Source organism: Amphibalanus amphitrite, unplaced genomic scaffold (genome assembly GCF_019059575.1).
Source record: "Amphibalanus amphitrite isolate SeventyFive unplaced genomic scaffold, NRLGWU_Aamphi_draft 000047F_arrow, whole genome shotgun sequence".
In the NCBI taxonomy this organism is placed as follows: Eukaryota; Metazoa; Arthropoda; class Thecostraca; order Balanomorpha; family Balanidae; genus Amphibalanus; species Amphibalanus amphitrite.
Window position 1 is genome coordinate 1,488,125 of NW_024881543.1, and position 13,559 is coordinate 1,501,683.

Below are 13,559 nucleotides of genomic sequence, written 5' to 3' on the forward strand. Positions count from 1 at the left end.
ATCAAACCATCAAGAAGTCCAAATCCCCGATATATTTTTAGATGTTTTTTTCATTTTGTTCCAATCATAGGCGCTACGACCATGTATGTATAGTGTACAAAAACAGTCGCCTTCACACGTATCTCTATAAACGAACAGCCCTTAATTGGTCAATGCTCATTCCACGTATCACAAAAGTTAGCCGTTTCCGCTTCTCTGTCGACTTGCGTGAATTTCCCGATTGTATTGGTGGATGTTTGACCTCGTTTCGACCCGCCCGGCGGCTGCCATGTTATGTGATGGTGTCAGTCGTGCAGGCCCCACTCTAGTCACGGGTGCTTCATCGGTACGTAGACCACAGTGGGAGCCGCCGTAGAACAGAACGGCGTATCTTCTTGCGCTACTGTGGAAGCGAGGTGGCAGTAAAGACGGTCGTCTTTGGTGGCCGATATGAGGCTCTCATTTAGTCAGGACAGCGCCAGAGGCATGCTTCCGCCGGCTTATTGCTACCAATGGACGGTCAGCGCCAGCTTTTAGACACCGGTCTGACAGCAGCGTCCGCCCCATACCTGTCGCGCGCCGTCCTGTCGACATGTCCACACCGGGTTTATAGATGACACCACCGGCGGCTCCTCGGTCACACGGTGACGAACTCGGCGCTGATCCGATCCAGCGAGTCGAGACTGCCCTGCTCCGGGTCGTAGGGCACCACCAGCAGGTTCATGTTGGTCAGCCGGAACCGCTCGATCAGCGGACAGACGGTGTAGTGGAGCTCGGCGGTGGCCAGGCCCAGACAGACCAGTCCCAGCACGGCGTACACAGCATACAGCGCCGGCGCTGAGAGGGAGAGAGAGGGAGGAGGACGGTCAGCGGAAGGGAGGAGGATTCAGGAGGACAGTCAGAAGATGGTCAGAGGGGGAGGAGGACGGTCCGATGACGGTCAGCGAAAGGAAGGAGGAATCAGATGAGAGGGGGACACTCAAGGGGTCAGGGGACGATCAGAGGACGGTCAGAGGACAGTCATGGAAGGCGAGGAGGACGGTCGGAGGACAGTCAGCGAGGCACACGGTTTTAGAACGGTCAGAGAAGGGGAGGAGGACGGCCATAGGACGGTCACTGGTCAGGAAGGGGGAGGGGCAGGAGAGGACGAAGTCCTGAATCAGAGGTCTGGGGAGGACAAGGTCATGGGCCAAAATAATTGTGAGGTCAGTAAGACTAGGTCAAGGGTCAGGATGACGAGGTCAGGTATATATCAGGAGGGGAGAGGATTAATTAATTTCCTTAAGGAAATTGATATAATGATTATTAACAATGATTTATTTAATTAATACTGATTAATTTCCTCTTAAGGAAAGAAATGATGAAAGGGAGAGATGAGTATAGGGATGGTGATAGAGGGACAAGGTAGGCATATTGCATGTAGAAAGTGCTCACTGATAATGCTAAGTCACGCGGATTGAAAGGATCGCGTGTTTTGCATTTGATTCTGTGAAACTGGTCACTTATTTTGCAACTGGTTTTGTAAAGAGGGTCACATGTTTTGCAATTGGTTTTGTAAAGAGGGTCACGTGTTTTGCAATTGGATTTGTAAGGAGGATTGCTTGTTTTGCAACTGGCACTGTAAAGAGAGTCGCTTATTTTGCAATTGGTTTTGTAAGGTCATGTGTTTTGCAATAGGTTGTGTGGTCCTATACAAGTATACATCCCCCCTTACAAAGTTGTGCAAGCGTTCGGTGAGCGGGTGGCGCCAAAAAGTATGTGTTCAGTCTGTGGCTGGAAGAAAGACCTAAGCAAAAAACAAAACTTAATCGCTGTCTGCGGCTGTTTATTGCCGTCGATCGGCGCTTGTCTCTGTCTGTACCTATTTGTCGCTGGCACTGACCGAAAGGGCTATTGGCGTTTGTCTCAGTCACTGTCTGTCTCTGTCTCTCGGTACATGTCGGTGGCGCTGACGGCACTGACCGAGCGGGCTGTTGGTGTTTATCTCTGTATGTTTGTCTCTCGGTGTTTGTCTATGTGTGTTTGTCTCTGTCAGTGTTTCTCAGCAGCGCAGCACTGACCGAGCGGGCTGTTGCGGTAGGTGCGCGCCTCGCGGCCCTCGTCCGTGCTGACATAGATGAGGAAGGAGATGACGCCGGCCAATACGACCAGCGCCACCACACAGAGCAGCATGTGGTAGCGCTCGACGCCGTCCGTCACCGGCAGCTTCCAGAGGTGCGGCATCCGCATCCCTGCCGCCACCGTACACAGTACACACAGGCACACCGACACAGACACACAGACACACACACGGGACCGTGCTGAATGGGTGGATCGATCGAAATAAGCCAGGAATGGCGAAGAGCAAAGGCCCTATAGCTAGACTATTGAACAATCATGAATAGAAAGTAAGGATATAAAAAGTGAGCAACTGGGCTTGTTCTCACCTGTGGTGCCTATCCGATATCTGTGCAGGCAGATCTCACAATGGGTGTTGAACGAGCTCAGGATCCAGCGAATCAGACACTCCTGTAAAAAAATAAGCGTTTTTTTAACGATCAATAAAGTGACACAAAATGATTACTGAAGCATAGATTCGGGCAGCTGAGGCATATCCATACACAGAGTCCTCTTCAGCCACCCGTTGCTTTTGCGGTAGGAGTGGTTAAAAACTTGGGTTTTACCAGAACTAAGACCATAAAAGTTGTAGACGACCGCTAATCCCCGTATCAATCTTTTGACACAAGGAATCAAAGGATTGGCATCAAGTTTGATGACAAAAGTTTATGCTGGGATGAGACAGGAAGGCGCTACTGCTTTCGTCAGCCCGCCATTGATTGTTTGAGTCTGTTTAGAGCTGTCACACTCACACACAGCCTATTCAGTCAGCCTGTCGGCGTCTGGCAGGTAGACTGTACCGCAGTACACCAAACTGCGCCGCAATACACGTCTCGCCAGAAAACGGCTCGGGGACGCCCTGTCCAGTTCAGTACGCTCCACAAAATGTTTGGAACTGGATTTTCAGACTCCTCATTTATTCAAGTAACCGAAGCCTTTAAAATAAAGTGATATTTCATGCTAATGTCAAGCAAAATAAGCGCCATGAAGTTCCCTGTACAGTATATCTAAAAAGTATGTCCCCTGGTTTGGCTCTCCCACAGGAGGCGAATCGGTAACTTGGCTGAATCCCAGTTGCGGCACCCGGCCGCCAGGGTCGCTGCTGCGCGAGCGGCCTTGACCGCTCGCATGTCATTGGCAGTTCGGTCCCTCCCCATCTATACCGAGGTGGGGAGGGGAGAAGAGGGGAAGAGAGGGGAGGGAGCGGCATCCGCTCGGCACTGGGCGATACCTGGCTGACCCCGCGCTCCCTCGCTGACCTTTGTCCTGCCCTCAGGCGAAGACCGACTTCCTGGCCTGTAGCGGCCCAGCGGAAAACCGAGCTCGCGGGGTGCGACTCCATTGGCCCAATCTTATAAATGGAATGCTGTCGTGTTCACGGCATTGGATAATATTAATATAGTAATACCAGCAGTGGATGTGGTAAAATACAGTCCAAAACAAACGAAAGCACACGATTCGTGCATAATGCGCCCTCCCATTCAAATAAGTCCGCCCACTTCGATAGATGGTGTAGTTTCTTAGGGCGTAAAAGATGCAAAACACTACCGATTTTTTTCAGCTCGGCCACTGGGACCGACAATATACAATTGACTGAAATGCATGAAAACCATTTTGCATTTAGGTAATAGCCGTTTTCTGCACCCAAACTTTAGCCAGTGACGCCCTGTCCATTCTAAAGCGTTTATAAGATTGGTCCCAGCACCCGATTTTATATGAGGAAGTCGTTTAAAAAGCATTTTATTTCTAACGAATTTATTATTATGGCCACTTTTACAGGACGTCTATAGAGCTTTGACTTTTACATTTCTTCCTCGTCCAGGAGCAACGTTTTAACCCTCACCGAACCTTCAGGTTTTCTGAATACCGAGGGGGCGTTGGGGGTTGGAAGTGAGGAAACAACCCCCTTCGCCGATTCGCCCCTAATTGAGCTAGAGCCTCACGAAAGAAACGATCGTGTGCGTCGTTACGAAATGCAGCGATTGGTCTCCGATTTAAGGACCAGGGTCAGCCGATAACTTAGGAGGTCAGGTCAAGTGGCCCAAGGCACAGGTTCGGTTTTTGGTAAATAACTTCGCTAAAAATGATCGCAGATCCGCGATTTTAGCAGCATCGTGTTTGTCTAGCTCAGGCGTGTCGAATGGTATAGTTTTTCTTCGGGTGAGATCAACTTAACCCTCGCCCGTATAGGGGGTGGGGGGGGGGGTCGAACGGACCCCCTCCCTCGGTTTTTCACGAATAACTCGCGTAAAAAGCGGCTGATCGCGACGAAACTTTCAGTACCCTCGCGTTAATCAATTTTACACCCACCCTGAAATTGTCATGACCCTGACCTTAATGACCTTTGACCTGTGACCTACTTTTCGAGACCATGTTTAGCCGGAATCGCGTTTCGGCGTATGTCGGCTCGCATTAGCGGCGCGTTTGCAGTCTTTTCGTGGTTTTAAGCGTTCAAACATGGGATATGATGTTGCTTCCACGCATTAGGGTGGGTGTCAATGTCACCGGAAAGTCAGGTCAGGTCATTGACCTTTGATGACCTCGGTTCACTTTTTCGAGTTTTACATGTTTCCGGGCCAGTTTTAGGAGCTGAATTCGAATTTAGCAGCCATATGAACATTTACGAAGTAGTTTTGGTGCCTTCGTAACATGTTGCGAAGCTGTCAGAGGCGGTTGCCACCTACTACAAATACCCTTACTGGTTGACCTGACCTGACCTGACCCAACCTGGCCTAAATGAATGAAGACATCATCTGTGATCAAAACTAACATGATATTCGTGATCGGCACCCCGAAAACCCCATAGCAGCCACGCTTTACGACTTCTAACAGGTCCCGATTTTCCGACTTTTGGGTCATTGACCTGACCTGGAAGGTCAGCCGATGACCTATGAAAATTGGGTATCATCGGCTTCCTCTCGTCACGGCCAACACGCTCGTTTTTTTTTTCCGCGAAGCTCTAGCTCGATCAGGGGCGAAACGGCAAGGGGGGGGGTCCAACGGACCCCCCTTTATACGTTTGCGGCTGGAAAAACACCAATACGGGCGAGAGTTAAGGTGTTAACCTCGGGCCAAGGTCAGGTCACAGCCCGTCAGGTCACGAAGCTGGTCAAAGGAGGTCATATTGCATATCAATCGATTCGGCAGGTCTTTTCATGTCCATTAGTGGCTTTGTCGACTCGGTAGCTTTAGTTGATCGGGAGTTATTGACGAAAAACTGATAGCCATAATTACGTGATAAATGACGTCACGCAAGATCAACAAAGCAAACTTGAAGCATCAGACCTTGCAAGGAGCGCATGAAATCACGATTCCGTGTGCTTGAGAATTTGAGATAGTTGTATATCATTTCCGGACCAAACTAGCAATTTCCATATTCCACCTGACTTTTAATGCGGGTGAGAGACCGACCTGATCTCAGGCGACCCTTCAGAAAATCCGAGATATACATTTATACAAGTTGTGAGACCTCTCGACCATACTATAAGATCCTGTAAGTTTTATCTCCCTACGAAAGCTCTGCACTGAGGGTGTTGCGAAGTTGGAACATTTTAGGACTGTGCACACAGTCCTAAAATGCTCATTTTAGGACAGTTTTGGACAGTTTCACATAGTTCATTTTAGGACTGCTCATTTATGACGTCATAGATCAGTGACCTGACTTGACTTAAAAATGCGGATGGCGTAAAAAAATCCGACTTATCAAATCCCGACTAAAAAGATCAACTTCTTATCCGGTTAATCAAATCCCGACCATGTTTTTACCTGGCCATTAATGTTCTAGCCTTACAGGTGATTGTTTGAACGCGGAAGATGCTGAATCTTGGTTAACCCCATACTTATCGTATGATAAAGAACGTCAGTGTTAGAAAGTTAATTAACAATTTTATTTAGGATAGTTTAATTCAAGTGCAGGTATAATCCGACTTGACAATTTACTAGGAGGGAATTGCAGCGCTCTTAGTTCGGCATGTAATTATAAATCATTGCTAATTTCGATCCGGATATCGTTATTCAATGCTGGCCTTTGCGTCCTCAAAAAAGTTGTTTATAGTCATGAAGGCTTGCATTGACCCATACTTTCCACTTTTCAGCACCATTATTCGCCGTAGTTGACCAGGTGTTTTTCTTCAGCTCTCCCTGAATCCTTTGGTTTAGACCTGGCGTATCACCCGTGCATCGCAAGACGCACCTACCACACACAAGTTCATGATCCCCACGAACCCACATCAGCGTCCGTTCGCTTGGTGTGTGACCCCTTGGCCCTTGACCTTTGGCCGCGACAACTGCCAGCTTGCCGGAGCACCCCTCCCTATACGCGCTGCCCCGCCCGCCCCGCCCCCCCCCCCCCGGGGTCGTGTCACGAAGGTTCGGGCTTACGCTACTACCGGCCGCTGGGCAGCTGTCACCTAGCGCTTGGGAATGTGTGGTCTGGTGCGGATTCAGCCAACTACCGGCTCGCGACACCAGCGCCACGTAGTGGCGACGGTACATTCTTTTTAGACATACTGTACATTGTACAGCCTGTGACAATAAAGATTCATGTTGATGCTAGGCAGGTATTTTTCCCTTATGCTGATTGGATACGCATGCGTATGCAGTCAGAAGTTAAAAAGAGGTGGCTTAAAAGCTGAATCACTAAAACACAAAATACATTGCTTGATCTGCGCCAGGAGCGACAAATAGATAAGATCCAACAAGCGCCCAGGTGTGTACTCACGTTGTGGACGTGCTGCATGGAGCCCGTGCAGCGGCAGGCGGTGACCAGGGGTAACTTCTCGCCGCTCTCGTGGCAGATGCGGCAGAACTCGCCCCACTCGCTGCAGGTGACGCTGCCGCCGCGGCTGGGCGCCTCCCCCGCCGGTCGCCCCTGGTCTGCCGTCGGGTCACAGGACGCCGCGGGAGCGGGGTCCACCCGGACGGTCATCGCTGGCTCCGGGCCTCTGCTCCGTGACGGGTCGCTGTCCCTGCTCCGTGACGGGTCGCTGTCTCTGCTCCGTGGCGGGTCGCCGTCTCTGCTCCTCTTCCCGCTGTGCTGGCTGAGCTGCCGGCTGCCGGTGGGGCTGCCCTGTCCGCTGTCCTCCTCTCGGGTTCGTTTACCACCCCGCCCGTTGTCGTCCTCCCGAGTCCGTTTGCTGCCCTGCCGGCCGCTCTGTCTCTGCGTGTCCGCGCCCTCCTGCCTGTCCTGTCCGGCTGTCCTCGGAGTCTGCTGGCTGTCCGTGGCACCCTCGTCGCTCGGCCCGTCCTCAGCACGGTCGGCCAGCTCTGACTCCAGCACCTGATCCGAGGCCGATCAGCCGAGCCGTCACTGGGCGGTCAACGGGGCGACATCACTCCTCTGCGGGAACTCTGCACAGCGCCGCGCCGCCGGCCATCGGCAGCCGTACATACCCATGACTACATACGCGTGGATTGGGGAGAGTCATACGCACTCTTATAGCCTATGATGCTATACTCACTCCGAATCATAGTTTTCACAGCATTTTCCAAATGTAACGCAAAGAAATGGAGCGAAAAATTAAAGGGACCCTCCCACCTTCAAAAAAGTTAATGAATTGGCATGAAAGTGATGTCGCTCGGTTCAGAAAGAGCAAAAACGAATATCTACCAAATTTCATCGAAAAATATTCACCGGTTTTCAAGATATTAGACTTTTACTTTTGTTTACTTTTTGGGATCTCCGCTGTTCCTAGCGACTTTATTTGAAAGTGCGGCATTTGTTGCGCGCAAAGCAGCATATACCACCGCGTGCTACAAAACGTTTTAGTCAAACATTTAACGGACGTTCGAAAGCCTGATGACGTCATCAGATTCCCGTAATGGTTAAGAGATAGGGACCACGCTGGTCCCACCCTGCAAGTAAAGGGAAGAAATTTCTTGAACACCATAAAGCTGCGGGGGTTGCGACCAGGATAAATGGTGGTTTCTGAGCCTGGCCGCAAACTTGGCTATCTCAACTCAAAACTAATGTTAAGGTGGGAGGGTCCCTTTAATAAAGTTAAGCGGTTCATGGTTTCCGTGCATAATACCTGGTATACCGAGGAGGCGGTCCGATTAAATATATACTATCATAACTTTCTTTACGAGACTGAAAGACGATGCTTCCCGCCCTTCTCGCCACCCTTTCTCTTACTTGAAGTGTAATTCCATCAGGCCATTTTCCGGGGAAGTCGTCGATGGTTATGTCTCCGTTGGAATCCGTATTCATGCTGCACGCTGTTAGACACAAACGACCCCTCAAAAGTAGAGCAAACTGAAATGATAAATGTTGACATAAACGTTTACCTTATTTATCTTTTCGTCTATTTATCAATAATACCTAATTACAAGCAGCTTTTGTCTTGGCTTTGGCATCAGCATTATTAGCCTAGTAAAATACGCACCTTTTTATAGGCAGGTGATCTTTGAGCCACCTATGTTTGACGCTGTGATGTGCATCAGTTTATGTGTAGGTATTGCTGTTTATCACTTACCTGAGTGAGGATCGATGCTCTTCGAAATAATTCCTTTTTCTTCAAGAGCGTTTGAATTAAAATTGGCCAGAAGATTTCTACAATCTGGGCTCATCAACCCCAGGGTGCAATATGATTATTATGTCAAAAACGTGTATATATGAAATTTGTCTAAAACGAAAGTCGACAGTTATATCTATTGAAATAACATACATGCTAATTAAGCGAAAACCATGTAATTACCCACCCTTTCCCTTACCAACCCAGCGACGCTAAAATGCCCTTCCCCAGAATTTCGCGGCTTATTTGCCTCATCGCCACAATTTAACGAGCTCAGCATCGTTGCTTCCGTTAACTTGAATTCTGGTTCAGCCATCCACGAGGATCTTCTTTGAGACATCCTACAGAAACTTACAAGGGAAGATGGAGGTGAGGTGTGATTCAAATGGACACCGGTTTAGGTCAAGACAATTGCTTCTGCGCGAATAAAAGAAAAGGTTACGAAAAAAATTCATAAAAACAATTATGGATGCATCATGATATATTTTTTAATAGGTTTGCTATACGTCATCATAGCATAAGTGATAAGAAGTTGTCATCATCACATAAAAATCTTAACGCTTTTTTTATTTCAACACTTTATGATACAAGTGCCCTGCCAGTGTGGGTATGGTATGGTGCGTTCTTTATGAGTGATGTGTTTGTTTGTAAAACTATGACTCAGCTTCCCGGGTTCTGGTGACATAGTTACAGGAAGGTCCAAAAGAGTAAGCAAAAACGACAAAAGCGAGGAGTTTCGGGCGCTGGCCATTGCTCGGAAGTCGGGGGTCAATGAACTCTCTTATCTGACCTGAGATTGACCCTTGTAAAAAACACTAAACAGAGGTAACATGCGCCTGGGAGACATATAATGTATTATATAAGATGCAACCTTATGAACATACATATATGTACAATAATCTGGCCAGTGCAGTGCACACAGAGCACAAATTGGCCCTGGAAATAAATAATACGCGGGGACCTTCAGGCTAGTAAAGACGAAAATCGTTGGCGACAATAACATATGTACCACCTATCATATTTACGGGTGACCGACGCACACATGAAAGTATACGATGCACGGACATGCCGATTTCTATTATTATTTCGTGTCATTATTAGCGCTGCCTATCCTACCTTGGTAGTAAAAAACGGTGATCGCTAAGTACGTCACTCAAGCGTTAAATCGTTTTTCTTTTCTTTTTATCGGCAATCGTTACCTAAATCGCCAAGTTACCAAAGTCCTATATCGTCGATTGGTACCAAATCCGTTGATATTTATATCGTTGATTGTTTCTTTTTAGTTACCTAATGCTCTCCTTTTCGGGTATTAACAAGGTCTAGAATTTGCCCTCGAGCAATGACGACGATCTTTTGGCGTATTAAGTCGTCATATTCACCCCAATATACATAGCATTATGCGAATGTTACTTTTTAGAGCGCGTCAACTGGCGAGCTTTAAGAGCGGCCTGAGCGGCTGTCAAGAGCATCACCAGCCCAGTCTCGGCGGCAACTATCGTCATCATCACCGGGAAGCCAAAGGCGTCCATCAGCAGGCCTGCCAGCAGCGAGCCGACGATCTTCCCCAGCGAGTTCAGACTCCAGAACACGCTGGACGTGAGGGCGTGCGTGCGCAGGTCGTCAGGGAGACCGGCGCGCAGCATTCCCGCCAGCATCAGCTCGAAGCAGGGGATGAACGCGCCTCCTATGGACGCCTGCACCAGCGTCAGACCGAGACCGAACAGCCACCAGCTGGGCTGCAGGCCGAGGAACGGCGCCGGCGGCGTCAGCAGCTGGCTGACCGCCTCCAGCAGCAGGCTGAGCGCCATCACCGGGTACGGGTTGGCGGCCCGCTCGACCAGCCGCGCCCACACGAAGCTGATGGCCACGTGCGCGCCGTTCGCCACGCTCAGGTAGAGACCGAACGTCGCCGGAGTGATGCCCAGCGCGGCGTCCGCGTACGGCGCCGTGCTGGACGCCAGCACCATTAGCGTCATGGCATAACTGAAGACGATCAGCATACAGAGCCAGTTCTCACGAGAGCTGACGAACACGCGGACGCTGCACAGCAGGTCGCCAGAAGAGTCGTCCTCCCTCTCGACGTTCGGTATGAGTTTGACATTGACGAGAGACATCAGAGTCAGCGCGCCGCCGGTGACGTAGAACGGCAGCCCGGAGCCGGCCAGCGCGTACAGACTGCTGCCGAGCGCCGGCGTGACGGTCAGGCCGGCCGTCTCGGCGGCCGTCATCAGAGCCACCGCAGAGCTGGCGCGCTGCGACAGCCGGTTGGCGATGATGGTGAAGGCGCAGGCGGAGGCCGTCGACCTGCCGACTGCCTCCACCATCCGCATGGCGTAGCAGGCGGCCAGGAAGCCGGTGTCGTCCCGGATGTAGAAGAGCAGGCCGAACGCCACCGTGGAGACGCCGGCGGCGGCGGCGCTGCAGTTGAACAGGCGCGTGACGCCGACCCGCAGCGCCAGCGGGCCGACCAGCGGGTACAGCAGCACCTGGCCGAGCGCGGCGCTGCTGAACGCTCCGCTGATGGCCGTGAGAGAGACGCCGCGCCGGGCCGCCTCCACCGGGAAGAACAGCATCACCACGCCGCTCATCGAGCCGTTCAGAAAGCTGATCGCGGCCAGGCCGAGCAGCAGTCTGATCTGGTGCCGACTGAGCGGCGTGGGCTGCGCGGCGCGGTCCGCCGGGGATGCGCTGGTGTCCGCCAGGGGTGCTCCTGTGTCCAACAGAGGTGCAGTGGACTCCAGCGAGCAGTGGCTGGACGCGGTGCTTCCGTAGCTAGCCGGTCCCGAGACATTGTCAGCGCTCTTACACAGGCTGTCTTTGTCGCCAGCCTCGTCCACCCCCACCTTGGAGACGTGTCGGCTTCCCGTGGCAGTTTTAGTCACCATGTTTGGCGACAGAAGCCCTCGTACTCCCCCGCACCGGGAGTAGAGTAGAACTGAGCTCGGAGAGATCGGACAGGTGATCTGTTGGCAGCTGTCAAAGCTGATGAGTAACGTAGTTTTGTTATCTTCAGAACACCTGTCTTTCGACCTAAAACATTTGGCCGGTTTTATTGGCAGAAGAGTTATCCACAACAGGTATAAAACACCTGTAAACACGTATAGAACGCAAACACTACCTACCTGTAACGCAAGTATATAGCAAAACAAAACAAAAAAAAAATATTTTGAAATTTGTTGTAACCGTTCATTTCATTTTATGGTCCCTATTGGAAACTAAATTGATAGTGATACTTCACGCATGCATGTTAAAAATGTTGTGTGAAAACAGCGACGCCTACGTATATGTGACGTAACTAACGCTGTTCGTATAATTATCATAGAGGCCACTGCTTGCTCCACCTTCATGCGAATTGGCCTAGATTTTATTCACACCGTTATTGAGCCATAGACTACACTCGCTCCCTGCTCAAAATGGTGTTAAAAATATTATTGCTGATCATTCCGGTTATACAAGTGCCTTGCTAAAAATGAGGTTAAGCATTTAGCAAACGGCGAACTCGCGATGTTTGGATAAACGACCATATATCCACGCCTACCCGTCACTCATCAAAACAAAGTGAACAGGCTCTGAGGGCCGCTGTGGGCCGGCGCGGTGGCCGCACTCTGCCGTCCCCTCCCCTCCCCGGGAGACGCCGCCCCAGCCCCGCCCCCAGTCCCCTTCGCGGCTCTCTGGCCCAGACAGCTCCATTCTGGTTGCAACAAGACAGACCAGGAGTGCGGCAGTGGAAAATTCCTGCCCGGGCCGGCGATCACGCGTCTGTGGCCTGATGGAGACGGCTCCGTCGTCTGCGTCAGGCCACCCGGGACTGGCCGGCCGGGTCACCGCCGCGCCGCCCCCGGCTCAGCTCACAGGCCCGCGGCTCACGGCGGCCGTAAACACGAGCCAGTCTCGACGGAAGTCCTCACGGGACTCTCCCACCGTGAGCATATCCGAAACCAATGTAAAGCACGGGTGCTAGCCACCCCCGTGCCGGGCCGTTACCGGGTGAGCTCCCGTCCAAAGCGGCCCCATGGGGCCGCTTTGGACGGCGGGTGCACACCGGCGGGTGCACCCGCCGGTGCCAGGCAGCCCGGGCTCATGTGTACCGTTTCCGGGCGCTCCTGTCGCCGCCTGGGGTCACCGCTGCCATAACTATGTCAGTGGTGAGGGACGCCGCGCAGGCGCACGTGCTCGCCAACGTGACCTTTGCCCTGCGGCATCTCGGTGCGTGTCAGTGGAGGACATATGACTCCAGCTGCCCGTCAATGCACACACACGGATCTGAGCGGAGCCAGGCACGCCGCGAAACGGAGCTGGGACTGGTCGAAAAAAGGACGGACAGATCAAGCAGATTTTCATAATTTTCTTGTAGGTAATGACAGCGATATAATAACAACTACTGATCTGACGAATAATGGCTTATAAACGGCGACGGTTTGCGTAATACATATGTATGTAAATCGTCTCCGAGAAAAATCAATTCTATGCATTTTGATTCGCAACGAACCCACCGAGAAAGTGTCGATACCCAAGACGGCCTATTAATCCACAGAATAAAGAAGTTCTTATTAGAACGCAACAAGGTTGAACGTATCGATAAGGATGACCTACTTATAACACAAAAATTGAATTGCGGGATAAATCCAGCAGTGCAATCAAGCTAGCAATGCTTTACGTTTCACCATGTTATCGTATTGCTAAATTACGTTTATCTGCAACGTCTGGGCTGAGAAGGATGCCTCGAGGAGGTGAGGAATACTGAAACATCATTGCAATGATTTTGTATCTAGACTTCATTGCATTGTATCTATTGTGCTGACCCCAAAAATGAAAACAGAATACCTACTTATGTGTATTTATATGCTTTCTCAAAACGGTTAATTATTCTATTGCGTATAATTCAATGCAAGGGCACCATTTATATGCAGACACGAATACCATTATTCTTCAGTAAATGATGATCTTGACCGCTGGCTGGGCCCACCGGCC

General features: G+C 50.8%; 2 protein-coding genes across 7 annotated transcripts; both read right to left on the reverse strand.

Annotated features, from left to right (window-relative positions):
- Positions 1-17: 17 nt before the first annotated feature.
- On the reverse strand, positions 18-8,891 carry LOC122377609 (E3 ubiquitin-protein ligase MARCHF9-like). 6 transcript variants are annotated; one of them, XM_043357837.1, is made up of 6 exons: positions 8,550-8,891; positions 8,210-8,329; positions 6,797-7,384; positions 2,406-2,487; positions 2,040-2,210; positions 18-816 (listed from the first exon to the last, which is right to left on the reverse strand). In XM_043357837.1, the coding sequence occupies exons 3-6, from the start codon at positions 7,001-7,003 to the stop codon at positions 617-619; spliced, it is 660 nt and encodes a 219-aa protein (XP_043213772.1). In that variant the 5' UTR covers positions 7,004-7,384; positions 8,210-8,329; positions 8,550-8,891; the 3' UTR covers positions 18-616. The 6 variants fall into 6 exon arrangements, with proteins under 6 accessions (XP_043213772.1, XP_043213769.1, XP_043213771.1 ...); XM_043357834.1 differs by having other exon boundaries at positions 6,797-7,354; positions 8,210-8,292; positions 8,550-8,874; XM_043357836.1 differs by having other exon boundaries at positions 8,210-8,292; positions 8,550-8,866.
- Positions 8,892-9,994: 1,103 nt separating this feature from the next.
- Positions 9,995-11,473, reverse strand: LOC122377555. Its single transcript, XM_043357673.1, has one exon. It carries the CDS (start codon positions 11,471-11,473, stop codon positions 9,995-9,997), a length of 1,479 nt encoding a protein of 492 aa, XP_043213608.1.
- Positions 11,474-13,559: the final 2,086 nt, after the last annotated feature.